This window comes from Monopterus albus, unplaced genomic scaffold (assembly GCF_001952655.1).
Source record: "Monopterus albus unplaced genomic scaffold, M_albus_1.0 scaffold235.1, whole genome shotgun sequence".
Taxonomy (NCBI): domain Eukaryota; kingdom Metazoa; phylum Chordata; class Actinopteri; order Synbranchiformes; family Synbranchidae; genus Monopterus; species Monopterus albus.
The window spans coordinates 1,263,695-1,281,089 of NW_018128115.1; the positions used below are offsets into that span (position 1 = coordinate 1,263,695).

Below are 17,395 nucleotides of genomic sequence, written 5' to 3' on the forward strand. Positions count from 1 at the left end.
TGGAGGGGAAATTCACACTGTATGGCGAAGTGCACATGCAGTTTGTTCTGAGAGGCATCTTGCACATTTGTTTCTACCCAGCTGAAGCAAATGATGTCCTATTATCGCTGTAGTACAGCAGCGGACTTGGATGTAATCACTGCAGCCTTTGACAGTAGCAGCAGTGCCTCACACCTAGATGTCCACAGAGCGTTAGTTTGGCTGACTGAACACGCACTATGTATTTCTTTGCACGTGCCCTTTTGTCAGCTGCTGCTGGCTCAGCTGGTGATGTTACAGCCGTGCTCCTCTCACATCACCTGTCCTGCTGTGCTAATTGTCCCCTGAGCAATGGGCTCTACATGAACCTAAGTCTCCGCACACAGTGAATGCTTGTTCAGTTTGACTGCTATTAACCACAGTTCAATTCCTCAGGATCTCTCAGGGGAAATCTGTGGAACACTGTTGCCCATCACTTGTGTCTTTCAGGACCCCCTGGATGACTACAGACACAAGCTGTGTCCTGTGTCTTATATTGTAAGATGCAGATGAGATTTTAAAACCCCCTCAGACTCTGTTCAGATTCGGTTTGTGCATTTGTGATCCCTCAGAGCTGCTCCAGCATTTTCTCTTGTCCTTCAAAGTGCACAAAATGCTCCAGCTATCAACTGTGCAAAGTACAAATTTACAACAACAGGAGAAGTGAAGGTTGGTTAATAGCAACAAACCTACATGAAGCTACTGTGTCATGAGGTATCCCTCCGCCGCAGCTCTGCAGGGAACTATTATCGGGGCGAACAATCTGCAGTGGTGTGCACTGTGTCTCCCATTTCTCACAGCATAAGCACGTTCTGGGTGAAAAGCTTCAGGCTGGTGTGGCACCAGCTTTAGCGACAGAGAGCGTTCTCACATACTGTACCTGCAGGTATATCAGTACTGTTTTAAGACAGACCTGAAAAAGCCCAATTCCAAACCTTTTAGGCAACATACAAAGTTGTTGACCTCTCCTGGTGCTATAAGCAGTTTGTCTACGGTTCGTTTGACCCCTGCACTCACATGAGGACGCACACACAACTGACTCGATGCACAGGCAGCCCAGTGGTGTCACGCCATTTCACTGATGTACTGGTGGAGAAAGGCAGAAAAGAAGACGACTGCTAGTTGTAAACATGGACAAAAAAACTTTGAAGAAAATTTGTCTTTGACAGTTTTGGAAGGAAATCGTGCATCACTTTGTTAAACCTCACAGGAAACCCTACAGGGCACCTTTGACAGCATGTTTCTTTGCAGTGTTGTTGTGCTGTGGTTTGTGTCTTAAAGCTGCCAAAGTGCATCACATTCACCAAAGAGAACAAATGATCTCATAGTGCCGTTACATCAGCTAATGGGGATCCTATTAATCAGTCAAATCTAACAGGCTAAAGGATATAGAACCTAGTGGAATCAGGCTGCCTGCTGTATAATGCCTCTGTCGTTCTAAACATCCATAACGTAGCCTGTTACAAGACTCTGATCTCTGGATCCCAGATCTATGACAAAGCATTAAACACTAAATCAGTGTTATGATGCATCACTCATGCAAACAAATATAAACAGGAAGTAGGCTAAAAGGTTTATGAGAAAGGATCTCATAATTATAGAATAGGAAGTCATAATTATGAGATGAACTCCACCTGCTTTTTCCTCTGGTGAAGGCAGTGTGTGTCTGTATAAAGCTGCATCTCACCAAGATGCTCCACAAAAGATCATTAGGACACCGTTTAACTCTGCCCACCCGCTCACGGAGCTCACCCCCTCAGACTGGAGATGAAACAGAGGAGGAAGGAGGCGACACCATAAAGTCATGATCAGGATAATTCGATAGGTGCTGCGTGTCCAGATCAAAAGGCGATGAGATCACTGTGGGACAGCAGCCTTACGAAGTCATCACGAGACCATACAACTTTCCAGGTTACCTTAAGAAATACGCTGACATCAACATTTAAACCCGCCTCTCAGTGTCTTGGGACATTTTTTCATCATCACAGGAAAACAAATCTTAATGTCGTGATAATTAGACAACAGGATCAAAGGAAAACAAACAAATAGAAGTAATGGGATGGTGTCCTGTGTGGGCTTCCATAGACAGGAAATGAAACACTGAGCGAAGGGAGGTGAAGCGTTTGAAGTGTCAGCCCCATCAGGGTGAAATCAACCTTTTCATTCGCCCTTCAGTCACAGTGTCGACGCTAAGTGTCTCTCAGTGCCACTGCTAACGGATGTGCAGTGCATTGTGGATGAGGAAATGGTGTTGTTGCTGAGAGGAGCTGGAGAGGCAGCTGAGTGGTCTGATGAGAGGCTGCAGTGACGTGGTGGATGAGTCAGATGTGGAGGGGAGGCAGAGCTGCTGCAGGTTTCATACATGTTTCAGACAGACTGCGTCCACCTGACGGCGAGGGGAGTGGGGAACTTAAGGTGAAAAACACAGCCACTTACCTCAGTGGTTAAATAACAGCAGCTCCATGCAGACAGCACCAGGTTCTGTTCCAGATGGAGAGTCTGCATCATTTTCACATAACGACACAGCTGTGATGAGGCCGGCTGACTTTACCGCCTTTTAACTGTTGTTTAGGTCTCGTTTTATGTTTCCCACTTCATTACTACTTGGGTCTTATTTTGGTAGATTTGTCCTTCAGTTTCTGACAAATGACGAACCAGAAAGAGTCAGTCAATCAATAAAACTCCAAGGTCAGTGGTGGCAGACGTGCTCAGGTTTTTTACACAAGTAAAAGTAGGAACATCACAGTCTAAAAATACTTGTAGGTAAAAGTTTTACATTCAATATGTTACTTTGTTAAAGTACAAAAGTATTGGTGTCAAATTGTACTTGAAGTAGCAAAAGTACTCATCGTGCAGAACGAGCCATGCCACATTAAAATCCTGTGGTTCGTCCCTTTTGCTTTGAGAGCACGGACATCAGCGTTTGGACTGAGACCTTTCTTTACGAGTGGTCTCGGCCAAACTCTGTTTTTGTGTTTGGCTGACAGCTGGGTCACCAGCCCAGACGAACGCAGCCAAAACACAAAAACAGAGTTTGTTTGAGCTAGACCAGCTGTGAAAGGCCCTTCGTGCCACGGTGCTCTGATTTCAGGAAGCCTCCAACTGCATCCTGTTACTGGCGTGTGAATAATAATACAAAAGGAAGTCATTCTCTTATCTTGTTTTCTTTCCCTCCCTCCCCTCCCCCTCCTCACCCTCTCCAGGGAATCAGCAGTCTCTTCAGCTCTCTCAAAGTGGTCCGCCTGCTGCGTTTGGGCCGGGTCGCCAGGAAGCTGGACCACTACATCGAGTATGGTGCTGCTGTGCTGGTTTTGCTTGTGTGTGTGTTTGGCCTGGCGGCCCATTGGCTGGCCTGTATCTGGTACAGTATCGGAGACTACGAGGTGATCGACGAGGACAGCAACACGGTGAGGAATCACAGCTGGCTGTACCTACTGGGAGACACGGTGGGGACGCCGTACAGGTTCAACCACTCGGGCTCGGGCCGCTGGGAGGGCGGGCCCAGTAACAACTCAGTCTACTCGGTCTACATCACCTCGCTGTACTTCACCATGACCAGTCTGACCAGCATCGGCTTCGGAAACATCGCTCCAAACACAGACGGAGAGAAGATCTTCGCTGTGGCCATGATGATGATCGGCTGTGAGTCACTGTGATTTCCTTTCAGTGTTATTGATTTGCGATCAGTAGCCAGTCGCCAACACAGAAAGCTGCACACTGTTGGTCTGACAGCAGTGGTTCAGGAGAAGCCTGCACCAGTTCACCAGGCCCACTGGTCATTACTGTTACACAGGCCAAGCTTTGTGTTTGGCACATTACATGTGCACTTCACCATGATTTACCATCAAAATTCACAGGAATCTTACAAACACTGGGTCTTTGAGTTCATAGATAGTCCAGGTGTTGTAAGGATAAGAGCAAACATCGCCCCATTTGGCTGCTTAGCTTCATTCATGTTGTCAGACTGTGTTTTAATTTAATGACAGAGGCTTTTCAGATGAGGACTAACTGACTTGTTGGTTTGTTTATAATGAGTTAACGAGTCCTTCACTAGTCGGACATCGCTAATGTAGCTAGCAGACGAACACAGCTGAACGCTCCGGACTCACTTTAGCTCTCACGGCTTTGGCTGTGAAACGACTCCAGACAGACGTGGCCGTCCACACAGAGCGTCTCTTCCTGCAGCTGATACACCCTGTGTGGAAGAGAGGTTTAGCAAACTGTCATTTAGGGGAGATTGTGGCTGCGCATGCAATCGTGTGTAGATCGGTGCAAAATGTGTGCACAGGCTCTAGGAGATGACACATCAGATCTGAGTTTCATTTTGACTCTAGTCCTTTTCTTCTGCTGCTGTCTAGTCCTGGTCTCTCCTGGACACTCTCCTGTTGTTTAGGACTCAGTGCTGGAGCTGCAGGGTCTGACAGTAACACTGGAGGTGACCGGAGCCATCGACAGTCCGGTGAAGCTCGTCAGCGGCTCACAGATTTAGAAAGGCCTGTCTGGTCTGATCCAAGTGACAGATGGCCTCTCTGTTAGATGTGATGAGGCCTGGTGTGGTGGAGTCCCTCACTGAAATATTAACTGCACAGTCAGATCGGCTGGACTCGTGTCCCCCCTGCTGTCGGCTGCAGTCTGCACACAACCTGCTGCTCAGCAGGACGCCTGACTCAGCCTGAAGGGGCCTGCGCTAATCCCGCGGCTCTGCACGGTGATATTTAACACTGCACACAAGATTGTGTCTGAGGGATGTAGTAACTGAAGTTACAGGCTAGAAAAAAGAAAGTAGAACCACTCCAGATTTAGTGAAATCCAAATTCAGAATTGTAAATTCACTCTGCATACATAGTCGCTGAGCACTTGATCAGGTACCCCTGTCCAGCTGGATGCAGCCCAGTAAAACAGCCCTGTGCTTATGAGGCTCATGTTTCAGTTTCTGGTGAAGCTGTCAGAAATGTAGGACTTTATTTGTAGGTTATATTTAAAGGTGGTGTTGTACTTGACTGTTCCTGATATTCTGAATCCCTCTTGTGTGAATAAGGAGGCCAAAAAAATAGAGACATCTCTGAATATAATGGAGTCCTCTTCATCGGTTGTTGCCAACGGATGTTTCAGGTGTTAAGCTTTAACACAGCCAAAGGTAAAAACTGGGATTAGTCATCTGTTCTGATCAGCGCTGTGATAACAGGAACCAAACGTCACATAGTGCTTTAAACATACAGGCTGTGATGTCTCAGTGCTGTTAGGGATGCTAAAGAGAGATGGTTGCTAACAGGTGTATAAAGCTTCTGTTTCTAATGCGTCCATTAACACAGGGTGTTGTTCCTTTTTATAAGCAAAACGTGATGGTTTTTCCAGCAGCACTGTGTTAAATTAGCACATAACACTGTATAACTGTGGGACACTGTGCAGGCAGCCACACATTTAACTTTAGTCCTGGGGCGTGCATGGACCCTGGCACATGAACAGATCACAACTTTCACATAACTTGCAGGAAGTTCAGTGTGAGCTGCAGACTGACAGTGTGTGGAGACTGTCCAGAGCAGAGAGGAGGTCTGCTGGTGAAAGCTTCTTCTCACTGAGCTGAAGGATGAAGAGTCACGGTGTTGACAATTTGTCTCCTTCATCGGAAGCTGCTGTCAGTTTGTGTCACCTAAGGATCTACGGTCGTAGTCTGGACTGCGTTCACACGCCCACCCCTCCACAGACAGTCAGACATGTCATCCAACACTCATGTTCGACTATTAATCCAATCAGCTTTGTGAAATTTAAAATTTCCAATTTGCATCAGGTATTTCCCCAGTTGATTGTTTGGTCTCTAAAATGTGGGAAAATGTTATAAAAACTTTTACAATTTGCTCAAAGTCCAAAACGATGTCTTCAAATGTCTCTTTTCCCCAAAGATATGAAGTTTCCTATCGTTGGCTGTATGACAAAGAAAACCCTGAAGTCATGAAATCAGTTGTTTGGCATTTTGCTTAAAAATGACTAAAGTCCTCTGCTCTCACAGAGTGGTTTGGGCTGTGATACTGTACATCCACTGACTTGTAAATGGAACAATGTGTGATTCATTAATAACATTTTTAGTGTATTGCTGCTGAAATTAGATCAAGAAGTCATGAGCATCCAGGGAGAGTAAACTTCTAGCCCAGTTTCACTTCCTGTTTGTGCAGGGATTCATCCTGTTCTGACAGTTTGTCCCTATGGGCTCCTGTAGAGGCGCCGTATTGACGTAAAACATTTAAGTTGCCTATTTAAATTCATAAAGACTGAAGGAAGTGGAGAGTTGGATCACCCACCCCTCCACCTCCCCTTCTGTCAGCTTCCTGGCCCGCAAAGCGTCTGAGAGCCGCTGCGCTGCAGGCTGATGAAAAGCGGTTGCTATGACAGCTGGCATCCTGCATCCAGCATGAGAGTTGGGGTTATAAGCAAAGCTAGAGTGACTGCTGTAGCGCGTACTGTGAGAGAGGAAGGACAGAAACAGCTGGTTCTCTCCAGAACGCCCTCTGTCTCTCAGAGACACCAGACCAAACCTCTGTGAAGACACCAGGCGATTTACTGTCCTGCTGTGTGTGGGCGTCTTCTGCAGTAAATCAGTTGTGCTGCTGGATGGTTTAAAAGCTGAGGTCCTTGTGGTTTCACGCCAACACAGCGTTGTCCCACAGAGATTTAACCCACCTAATTAAACTTCCTCTGTTCTTTATTATTTACTTAACCCATGCTGAACCAGTGTTGTCCCACTGAGGTTAGAAAGATCACAAGTTCAGACAAAAACAAGCATAAAATACAAAAACAGACAACAAACATCCAGACTCTAACACACTTAATAAGGGAGGAGACTACAGAACAGTGTCAGTGTCCAGAATTAAAATGAACTAAGAAGAAGAACAAGCACAAAAGGAATGATTGACTTTACATTAAGGCTAACACACAGCACATCCAGCATGCTAACTCCATGCACAGTGTGTCCGTGTCCCCCTGAGGAGCCTCAGCCCGGTGCTTCCTCTCTGTTCGCTCTGGGTTGGTCTGCACCTCCTCCAGAGGGAAACCTCTGGCTCTGGAGCTGCTAAACGCTCCACTGTGTTTGGTGCAGTGTCTCTAGATCTGGCTCTGGTTCTGGACCTGCTGTTGCTGCTGCAGCGTCAGCTTGGCTCCACCGCCGAGCTGCAGCTGCGCACCAACCTTTATGAAGGTCGCAGCAACTCCTTTGTAATGATTCTGACACCTGGTTTTCAGAGTGGATGGCAGCTGGGTCCTGCTGGTGATGGTGGTGGACAGGGGTTGGTATTGATCCAGTGACCCTGACTCCACGCTGCTGACAGGCTGTGCGGCGGGCAGCCGAGCCAGGGATGGACTGCATTAGTTTGTATTGACGGGCTGAGCTGTCGCTTCAAGGTGACACTAACCGTTAATCTGCTGATGGACACGAAGCACATGTGACCAGTCAGCCGGCGCTCTGACTGTGACTCTGAGAAATGAAGATGAACGAGCTGCAGCGACTACACGACAAACCACAGTAACTGAAGTAACAACAATCTATGGCCTCGAGTTCACCGTGTCACACAGACGTTCAATCAGGAAAACTTCCAGATGCTCTTAAAGATGGAACGAGTCATAATACTGACAGGATGCAGAGCGAGGAGTGACGCTACTGGCAGTACAGCAGCCTGATGCTGACTGACAGCCTGCGCACCCTCTGGGTTTATTATTCCCTCTCTGACGGAGGCCCATAAACCAGCCAGCATTTTACTGTGCCTGACCAAATAAAGGCTTTCAATTTGAATACTGTGCCTGGGAGTGACTGAAGAGCGTTGTTTGGGCTTTATCATAACAAAAATCTTAGCACTGCATCACTGTACGAGCCAAAGCTGCGCCGAGTGCAAGTCAGCAAAGGAGATGGGGGGGGTAAAGGGCAGGCAGTAGAAAGCTTATCAAACTTGGAAGCATTTAAACTCAGAAGCTGCTTTAGTCACAGCTGTTTACCCCTAATGGTCCTTTAATGCTGCGCGAGTGGAGGAAATGTTGTAGACATCAGTAACAATAAGGAGACTAGGAAAAACTGTCCAAGTGCTCCTGGTTGACCGGCTGTGCTGAGATGGCCTCAGTTGTTTTATACAGACACACTTCATTTATTTCTACATAGCTCAGTATCAGAAATTTGACTCCGGGGGTTTTACAATCTGCAGCCCACATGACCCCCTCTGAGATAAAGCTCCAAAAAACCACTTAAAAATGGAAGACAGCTCAGAGACAGAGGAGGGAGGCCTCTAGAGCAAAATCAACTCAAATATGTAAGTTCTGGATGAAGTGATGTTGTTTGGCAGTTTGTCATCTTTTTATGCTTTATTTTGGAACAAGGAAATGCGTGTGTGACACGGTGACCCTGATGAATCCGCAGTAGCAGTCACTTTAAATACATCTGACGCTTCATGTTAGTAGGACTTAGTCCTGTCTTTAGTCTCTACCCAAGTCTCTATAGTCACCTTTAACTGCATTCTATTTTTACATTTCACTTTTGATGCCCTTGTTCTAGTAATTCTGTCCGGGCCTTTTAGTCACAGTACCTATCCCAGCTCATTTTGGGATTTTTGTTTGTTTTTGTTTTGGGATTTATGTGAAGTAGCAGTTGTAACAGTTTCCACCTTGGGATTAATACAGTTATTCATCAAAGACTCACAGATTAGTTGGATTATGGTTTTAAGATGTGCGGCACAGAGGAGCAGCGGTCAGCAGTGCTCCCTCACAGCAAGAAGGTTAAAGGTTTGAATCTGGGGGTCCCCTGTGTCTGTCTGTGTCTCCTCCAGCTTCCTCCCACAGTCCAAAGACATTCTGGTTAGGAGTGTGTGTGTGGTTGTCTGTCTCTGTGTCAGCCCTGTGATAGACTGGAGACCTGTCCAGGTGTATGTACCCCGCCTCTGACCCTGTGTCAGCTGGCATTGGCTCCAGCCCCCATGTCCTCTACAGGTCAAGCAGTGTAGATGATGGATGGACTGAAGCTAATAAGTGGACAGGAGTGAATGTCACTCATAATAAGACTCATTTATAAAATAACCTTTTTGGTGTAGGTTTATAAAACATACCAGTAAGCTGCTCATAAAGCAGCTTGGAGTGTGGCGTTTCTTGTGGCGTCCTAGTCTTTTAAGTTGTTCTGGAGACAAAATGTTTTCATCATCGTCCTCAGACATTTTCTCATTGTGCCCAAAGTGGTTTTAAAAGGATTTAGAACTGATGCAGTATCTGTGCTGAAAGTTTATATGTTCTTTCCTTCCTGTTTGCAGCGCTGCTCTACGCCACCATCTTCGGTAACGTTACCACCATCTTCCAGCAGATGTACGCCAACACCAACCGCTACCATGAGATGCTCAACAGTGTGAGGGACTTCCTCAAACTCTACCAGGTCCCCAAAGGCCTCAGCGAGCGCGTGATGGACTACATCGTGTCCACCTGGTCCATGTCCAGGGGCATTGACACCGACAAGGTAACACCTCAGTCCTGCTCGCCGTCTCAACACACACACTCCTTGTCGATGCTGGATTAGGGCGTCTGTGTCCAATTGTTTGTGCAGGCTGGTCAGGCTCTTCCACACGCCGTACGTCTGTCACAGTAGAACTGATGCCGCTCTGGCTCTGTGTGCAGGTGCTGCAGATCTGTCCCAAGGACATGCGAGCAGACATCTGCGTCCACCTCAACAGGAAGGTGTTTAAGGAGCACCCGGCGTTTCGGCTAGCCAGCGACGGCTGCCTGCGAGCCCTTGCCATGGAGTTCCAGACTGTCCACAGTGCACCAGGCGACCTCATCTACCACTCCGGGGAAAGCGTGGACAGCCTCTGCTTCGTGGTGTCGGGGTCACTGGAGGTCATCCAGGACGACGAGGTGGTGGCCATTTTAGGTGAGCTTGTAAAAATGTTCAGGGTAGAGCAGAAGGTCCTGGAAGGTCGATGTTATCAGATATTTCATAAACTGTTCTCACTGTGTTCCATGACAAATTGAGATTTTACACATTCACAACTAAACGTTTTTATTTATGATTTATTAGTGGATTTTCTGCTCTCCCATCTCTCGTTGTTCTGAGGTGCAGCTGCTCCATCTCTATTCAGACTCAGTGACTTCACCAGAGTCTTTTCTGGGCTCGACTCTGAGTTTCACTTGTGTCTCCCTCCGTGATGCTGTCGGTGACTTTTTAATCCCACGCTCAGTTTCACCGGGTGATAAAAGAACCTTCCCTCACAGAGCTGAGACATAAGGAAGTGAAAAGTCTGTTTCTCCTTTGGTGATGCTGTGTCTGAGCAGATGCACTGCATCCATTCATCTGACTGCTGGCATTTTAGTTTCATACACCTTTTAGCTGAATGAAGAAACTGTCAGAGCTGCAGATCCTCTATTTCAACCTCAAAGCAAAGACAGTCTAAGCCTGGGAGCTGGTTCTGTTATTTGTCTTCGCTGTGAAGCAGATGCAGTTTCAGATCGGGCCTAGATTTCCTGTGTGGGACCACTGACCGTCATGATGGTGAACCAGAGCGGCCTCTGGGCTCAGTGAGGAATTGGCACATACCCATAGTGACAGTGAAGATGTCTTTACTAAGTGAAGGAGATTTCCTGTTCAGCTCTGCAGAATCTCCTGGGTCCTGGTCAGACTCATCCATCAACACTTCTTCTCTCAGGGTTGTTAAAGCTCCTTCAGCAGAAACAGAAATGACATGTCACTGTGTTTTAGCCTGGAAATGAAGATGGAGAAGTGGAAGTGTGTTTCTGCTGCTGCTGGCTGATGCCCCCTCCTCCTCTCTCCGGAGGAAACACCTGAGCTCTAGAACAACACACTGAGCCCCGCAGTCACCTGCCACACAGAAGAAGCACAGAGCAGAAGAAGAAGACGCTCCGCTGCTGCTGGAGCACATCAAAACCAACAACCCAGTGTGTTTGCCATTTCCATTATTGTGCGTAGGAACTATGCTCCAGGGCCTTCATTAGCAAAGCATCAATTTTTATGCATGAAGTGGTTTCTGTTTTTATGTGAAACCTGCTGCCTGGTTTGGGCTGATGGAGAGACAGCATTCACTGGTTCACAAACAAACTGAAAGACGATGGAGGAAACTGTCGAGGCGGAGCAGGGCTGAGCAAACAGCTGGCAGAGTCATTTTGCAATTCACTCTCTGGGTGCTCACAAAACCTCTCGGCTCTTTGACTGCTCCCGGTATTCAGCAGTATTCTGCAGCCAGCGTGCAGGCGTTGACACAAGCTCAGCTCCCCGGCTGCATAAAACAAACTCACCTCGTCCCCTGGTTCACCCTGATATGTCAACACCCTCTGGATGTAGCTTTAGATTTACACATTGCTGTTCCCCTCAGGATGAATCATAATCCAGTGAAATTTCATGTAGCTCCAGCCACGAATCAGTCTTTTAGCTAAAGATGAATGAGTCACTGGATGCCACGAGTCAGTCTTTTAGCTAAAGATGAATGAGTTCCCACGGTCCCTTATCTGTACATGCTAACCTCAGAACATTTTACTTTGGCGCAGCAGCCCGACATTAGCACTCTACCTTACACAAAATGCATTAACCTAATGTTACACTGCTGCTAACAACATCAGACACCATGTTAATTGTACAGCAGTCAGAAGACTCAAGGTATCAGAGGAGCTGAGACACGTCCTGGCAGCGCGTCAGACAAGGACACTGGTGCAAAACCATCAGTGAAGGAATGTTACAATCAGTACAGACAGTGACAGGTGTGATGTGTTCTCACCTCTGGTCCTGGTCTGCACCTGGGTGGCAGAGATCTGGACCAGTTGTAACTGATTTAGAACACTGATGGATGAAGCAGAGAGGAGCTGGTACAGCGGTGCTGGCTATCACAGTGGGTGTTAATCTGTCCACGTCACTCACAGGGAAACAGCTGCACTTTAGTGATATTTTTGAGATGAATCTGAGTCAGAGATGACACCCAGGTTTGTGGCCTGTTGGCTCGCACTCAGTCTTAGAGAATAAAATTTTGTGGCCGGTAGAAGCTAAAACATCAGCTTTGTCTTGGCAGAGCTGTAAAAGCTTTTGTGACCTCCAGGAAGTGATGTGATGAATACATCTATGTACATCTATAAAGAGCATCGGTTGATCCTGTGTCACAAGGAGACGTAAAGCTGAGTGTTCACATCCCAGTGTCATCGCTGCTGCCATCAGCCTTCGGCCAGGTGTTGACTGTAGTTCAGCAAGTGGGGGATTCGATAACTTATAAATTAGTCTCTTATGTGGAATTACAAGCAGGAGGCTGATTTCTCCTCCTCTGCACCTTGTACGCATTCTCTGCATGATAAGATAAGAAAGGGTGTCAGTCCACTTCTCACCATGGCAACTCGTAGTCCTAGCCGCTTCACGTCTGAGCTGCCGTCTTTGTTTGGGTCCAGGCATCTGTCCTGTGTCTGTGCTGCCACTGAGATGCTGACTCAGCAGCCAGATCGTTACCAGGAGAAGTGAATTCATGTGTGAATCAGCTTCAGTTCCTGTCGGGATAAATATTTAGATTTTCTCTGCAGATCTCTCAGTAGCACAGTGAGCCGTGCACCGCCACCGCCGCTCTGGTTTCACATCCCATTCAAAGCTATTTAAAATCTGTGTGTTCACCTCAGCTTCTCTTCGGCTTTGCACATTAACGCAGCTGCATCAGACCCGTTCTTCACTGTGATGAATGTGTGGTTTCACTGCAGCGATCAGTAATGACAGCGTTCATCACTTTGACCCTCTGACGTGTCCTCGTTCGTCTGTCTTCATCTGAGGGGACACGAGTGTTAGGTTATGGAAGCAGCAAAGATCTGGGTGATAAAACGGCCTGCTGTGCTCCAGCCTCATTCTCTTTGTTCCTCCACAAAAAACACAGAATCTGTCCAAACTGCTCACAGGCGAGAAAACAGTAAAGGTGCATTAACTCAAACTGGGGCTTTAGTCTCCTAAAACTTTGCCCTGTTTCTAATAGAAATTAGGTTGTTTCCATCATTTTTGTCACTTAATTTCACATGTTTATTACATTGATGTAATTATTTCTTGTTTCAAAGCAATGAAGCTAATTTCTAGGCAGAAACTACACAGAAAACTATTGTATTATCTCCAGTACTGGCAGATATTTTGGTTGTCGTTCCAACAGAAATCTTTGAAAACTCTGTTCGAGCCAAAACAATTTGATACCATTTTTAGGAGATCTAGGTAGAGATGTAGGTCTAATCTGTCATCAAACTACAGTACATATACCTTTATTTTAATGCCCATAAATCCGCCCAAGGCTCAGTTGTCGGGGTGTAATCACATCCCCATCCATTGTTTTAAGATGGTCTTGAAAAACTGTGATGCTGTCCTGAAGTTGAGCCCGAGCTGAGCCACCCCAGGTTCTTACCTGGTTCTGAAAACTGTCTGATGGCTGCAGCCAGAGCCTTACTGTGGTCCTTTACTGTGAAAAGCAGCTACAGGAAGTGCAGCAGTGGCATTAGAAGCATGTTAACTGCGGTGTTTGTCTTCTTGGTTTCATCACTCTGACTCATTCAGACAAGCAGAGAAAACCGTGACGTGTTGTTTGTGTACCGAGAGAGGTCCAGACACCCAGTATTTTTCATAGTGTAAATAAATACACCGACCCTGCTCTGAATGTTCTCACTCCTCCAAGCTCCCAAATTCAGCTGGAACCAGGACATCACAGGCCTTAATGCTCAAAGAAATGATCGGCGCTATGTCGAAATCGGATTTGGGAAGCTTCAGCTGTGATGTGCACGTAGCTTTAGTTTGGGTTTCGGTGAAGATGTTAAGGTCTGGAACATGTTAATCAGACAGACATTCACTGGGCAGGTGGTGACGCTGCAGCAGTAGTTACAGACACATTGTGACTCCTCAGATCTAAAATGTCCAGAGACCTTTCGTGGCAGTTCAGGTGGGACGTGTCTGTGTGTGTGTCTGCAGGTAAAGGTGACGTGTTCGGTGATGTATTCTGGAAGGAGATGACGCTGGCTCAGTCCTGCGCCAACGTCCGTGCGCTGACCTACTGCGACCTCCACATCATCAAACGAGACGCGCTGCAGAAGGTCCTGGAGTTTTACGCCAACTTCGCCAACCACTTTGCCAGAAACCTGGTGCTCACCTACAACCTGAGGAAGAGGGTGAGTGTGATGTTGGACTGGTCGCTTAGTCCACTGGGCCGCACTGGGTAATACAGGTTTACAGAGCCACTTAGTGAATCGGGTACCAGTAAAATACTGGTTCCTGCTGGTAACAGTGGGCTGTTTTAGTGAAAAGGAAAAACAAGTGTTTTTGAAAATACTGGGTACCTACGGGGTACGATCGTTACTTTATCATTACTGCTTATTAAAACCAACCACTGATTTTTTAAATTGGTTGAAGCCTAAAATATGTGTATTTATGTCAGTGTGTACTTATTGTGTAGTTTCAAAATATAAAGAGGGGAAAAGACCATTGTGTTACGGCTCCACACACCTTATTGCTACAGAGAAATGTACAATAGAAAGCGTAGTTTCACTCATTAACAAACAAAGCGGCACTTCATTTACAGGTGTGCCTCCAGCCGACAGCTACGCCCACACACCAGGGGCTCGTTTATTTATCACATTTATAGCAGCTTCAGAAAATACTGGCACTTTGTGTTGTTAATGTAATTTATAATGGATAAAACTGCCATTAACCCATAAAGACAAAGTGGGAAATCAAACCTGAAACCTCTTGTTTCCAAAACCATTGAGTACGTTAGTAGAAACAGACTGAAGTGTCCCAATACTCTCAGGATTGTTTATCTGCACTGTTTCATTTGGAATAAAGTTAAGAAATGTGTCTAAACCTTTGGAAAATAGCTCCTTGTGGTCCAACACTGCAGCCGCTCATAACAGGCACCGGTGCAGAAAACAAACGCACCTCAAATGTCAAATGCACAGTTATGGGAGGCTTGTATTGCCATCTGACAGGAAAACCTATGACACAATAAAGTCAGGTAATAATACAACAAATAAATTGATCAAACATGGCTAATCTTTGATGTTTAACGAGGAACCTAGTACTAGTTATTAATGACAGTAAGAAGAGTGATGCAGTGTGTGGCTGTTCCCTTTAATTACACTATAAGGTTGTTAACTGCATTTTCCCAAACTTCGGTTTAGTAGTACGGTACCCCAGTATGTACAATACTACTTATGGTACCACATGGTTTATTTAACTATTCCTCTAAAGTGTCCAGCTGTTGCTCCCTTGTTCTCCATAGTCATGATTTTTCATCCAGTGCCTCTGCATTTAAGAACCAATAGGAACCAGGAACTGGTTTACTGGGACCTGACTCCTAGTGAACTAACACTAAAACTCACAGGCTGTGTTTATAATGTTCTACCCTTAACAGAAATACATTTACTCTTATTTCTTTTTACTCCAAGCCTCAACTATATCCTGCAAAAATCAGCAGCTGCCTTAATTCTCCTGTCTTTTGCTTTGGACCCAGTTTTAGACAGAAGTGACTTGATTACCACAGTGAGGGAATAAAACACAGTGTCCCTAAAATCAGAGCAGAGGAACAAAAACAACCTGGAAAAGCGTGTGTGTGTGTGAGAGTCATGTGACCGGACCACAGATCGTCTTGCAGCTCGGCACTGCTTCACTTTGACTTTACATAAGCTGCTTTGTTCCCAGCTTGTCGTCTTCCACAGAGCAGCTGTGATGTGAGTAAAGCTAACAGTGTGGAGGTGGATGGTGACAGGCCGCTGTGTTCGCACCTCGACTGCTGCTGCAGTGCAAACACACTCTGCTCGCTCCAGCTCTCAAATTCAGCCCAGCTTCAGCTGAAGAGAACACCGGGCGGTTTGAAACATCAGCCTGTTTTGGCTGCCTGCTCCAGGTGGGATCATAGCAGCAGTTTGCTGTCGCTCTGTTCTGTGTGTGAGGTGCGAACATGAGATGGGGCCACTGTGGCCCTGCAGTATGCAGCGCTGGAGGAAGTGAAAGTGCTGCATCAGTGTCGGGGGGGGCGACATGCTATTTCTGCGACCTGCCACCAGGGAAGTTAAATCTTGAATCAGATCCATGACCATAACCATTAACATGCTGCACATCCTGCACCTGAATCGGGTACCTTACACCACCTTACACCAGATGACTGAGATGACACAAGCGCAGCATGACTGTAGCAAGATGCAAGATTTTATTCTGACATTGGAAATTTGTCTATGATGTGAAATCAGTGTTGGGTGTCAGGCCGGCAGAAGCTGTATTGTGTAGTCTCATCAAAGATACAAGGAGTTTGACTCCAGCCCAGTGGCCCCCGATGTATAAATACCAAATATATACAAGTTAAAAGAGCAAACATAGACCAGCTGTTCAATAAACCAGGCCGCTGTCTTTCAGCACCTGAGTCACTCTGACCAAGCAAATATAGAATCTAGCTCCTTTCCTTGGACTTCATCAACTATCTGCAGCTGTCACGCAGCAGCACGATCGATACGTGTCTCCAGATTAAGAGCGAAGCTGTGGTGGCGCAGCAGCAGCGACCTCATTAATGATTTAAATCCTCTCCTGTGACACTGTGATCTTACACTAGCCTCATTAAAGTAAACGCTTTCTGCACAAACAAGTCGGCTGCTACACACAGCTGGGAACAAAGCCGCTGTGTTCAGGGTCAAAGTCCAAAATGTTTTCTCCTCTGGAGAATCACTGCTTTTCTGGGTGTTTAAAGCAGATTATTACTGGGAGTTTTCAGGTTTTCTGTGTGATCTGTGCAGCGGTGGCATTACTGTGGTGCATGTCCAATCACCTAAGGAAATGATAAATAAGGCAACAGACAATCGGCAACCTGTTTGTCCTACTGAGTTTACAGGTTGCTGTAGATGCTGTGGTTGCCTCAGTGCAACAGGACTTTCAGTGTCAACTGTAAGGTCAATGCACATGTGGAGTGTTGTGTTATTGTTTTGTCAGACGTCACTGCTTCCATCAGATTTGTTCACAGGGTTGCTTCACCCAAATCACCAAGATACTGTCACTGTGGACAGTCCACAGGAGGACGGTGTCTACCGGCGTCACTGGAGCTACTCTCTACTGAAGAAGTCGTCCTTGTGAAAACAGTCCTGCCTCCTAATGAATCCCAGTGTAGCCCATGGATGTATTAATGGAGAACTGGATACAGGATTTCTAGGCATGTAGTGGTGCATACGCCATACTTCCACTTGCGTTGAGCAAAGACTCCTGCCGGCCGAGCACACACGATTGTGGCTCAGCTAAACTTTCCAAATAATATTGAAGTGAATTAATCTGATAATGTACAGTGGGGCAAATAAGTATTTGATACACCACCTATTTTCCAAGTGTTCCCACTTACAGAGAATGGACAGTTCTGTAATGTTCATCGTAGGTACACCT

At 46.4% G+C, this 17,395-nt stretch overlaps 1 protein-coding gene across 1 annotated transcript in view; it reads left to right on the plus strand.

Moving 5' to 3' along the window:
* The window catches only part of LOC109971817 (potassium voltage-gated channel subfamily H member 1-like), a 34,887-nt gene that overhangs the window by 9,428 nt on the left and 8,064 nt on the right, over positions 1–17,395 (plus strand). Inside the window, exons 7-10 of the mRNA XM_020620303.1 lie at positions 3,222–3,660; positions 9,294–9,493; positions 9,652–9,904; positions 13,952–14,148. Coding sequence (XP_020475959.1) covers positions 3,222–3,660; positions 9,294–9,493; positions 9,652–9,904; positions 13,952–14,148 — 1,089 coding nt within the window. The remainder of the gene's footprint in view (positions 1–3,221; positions 3,661–9,293; positions 9,494–9,651; positions 9,905–13,951; positions 14,149–17,395) is intronic.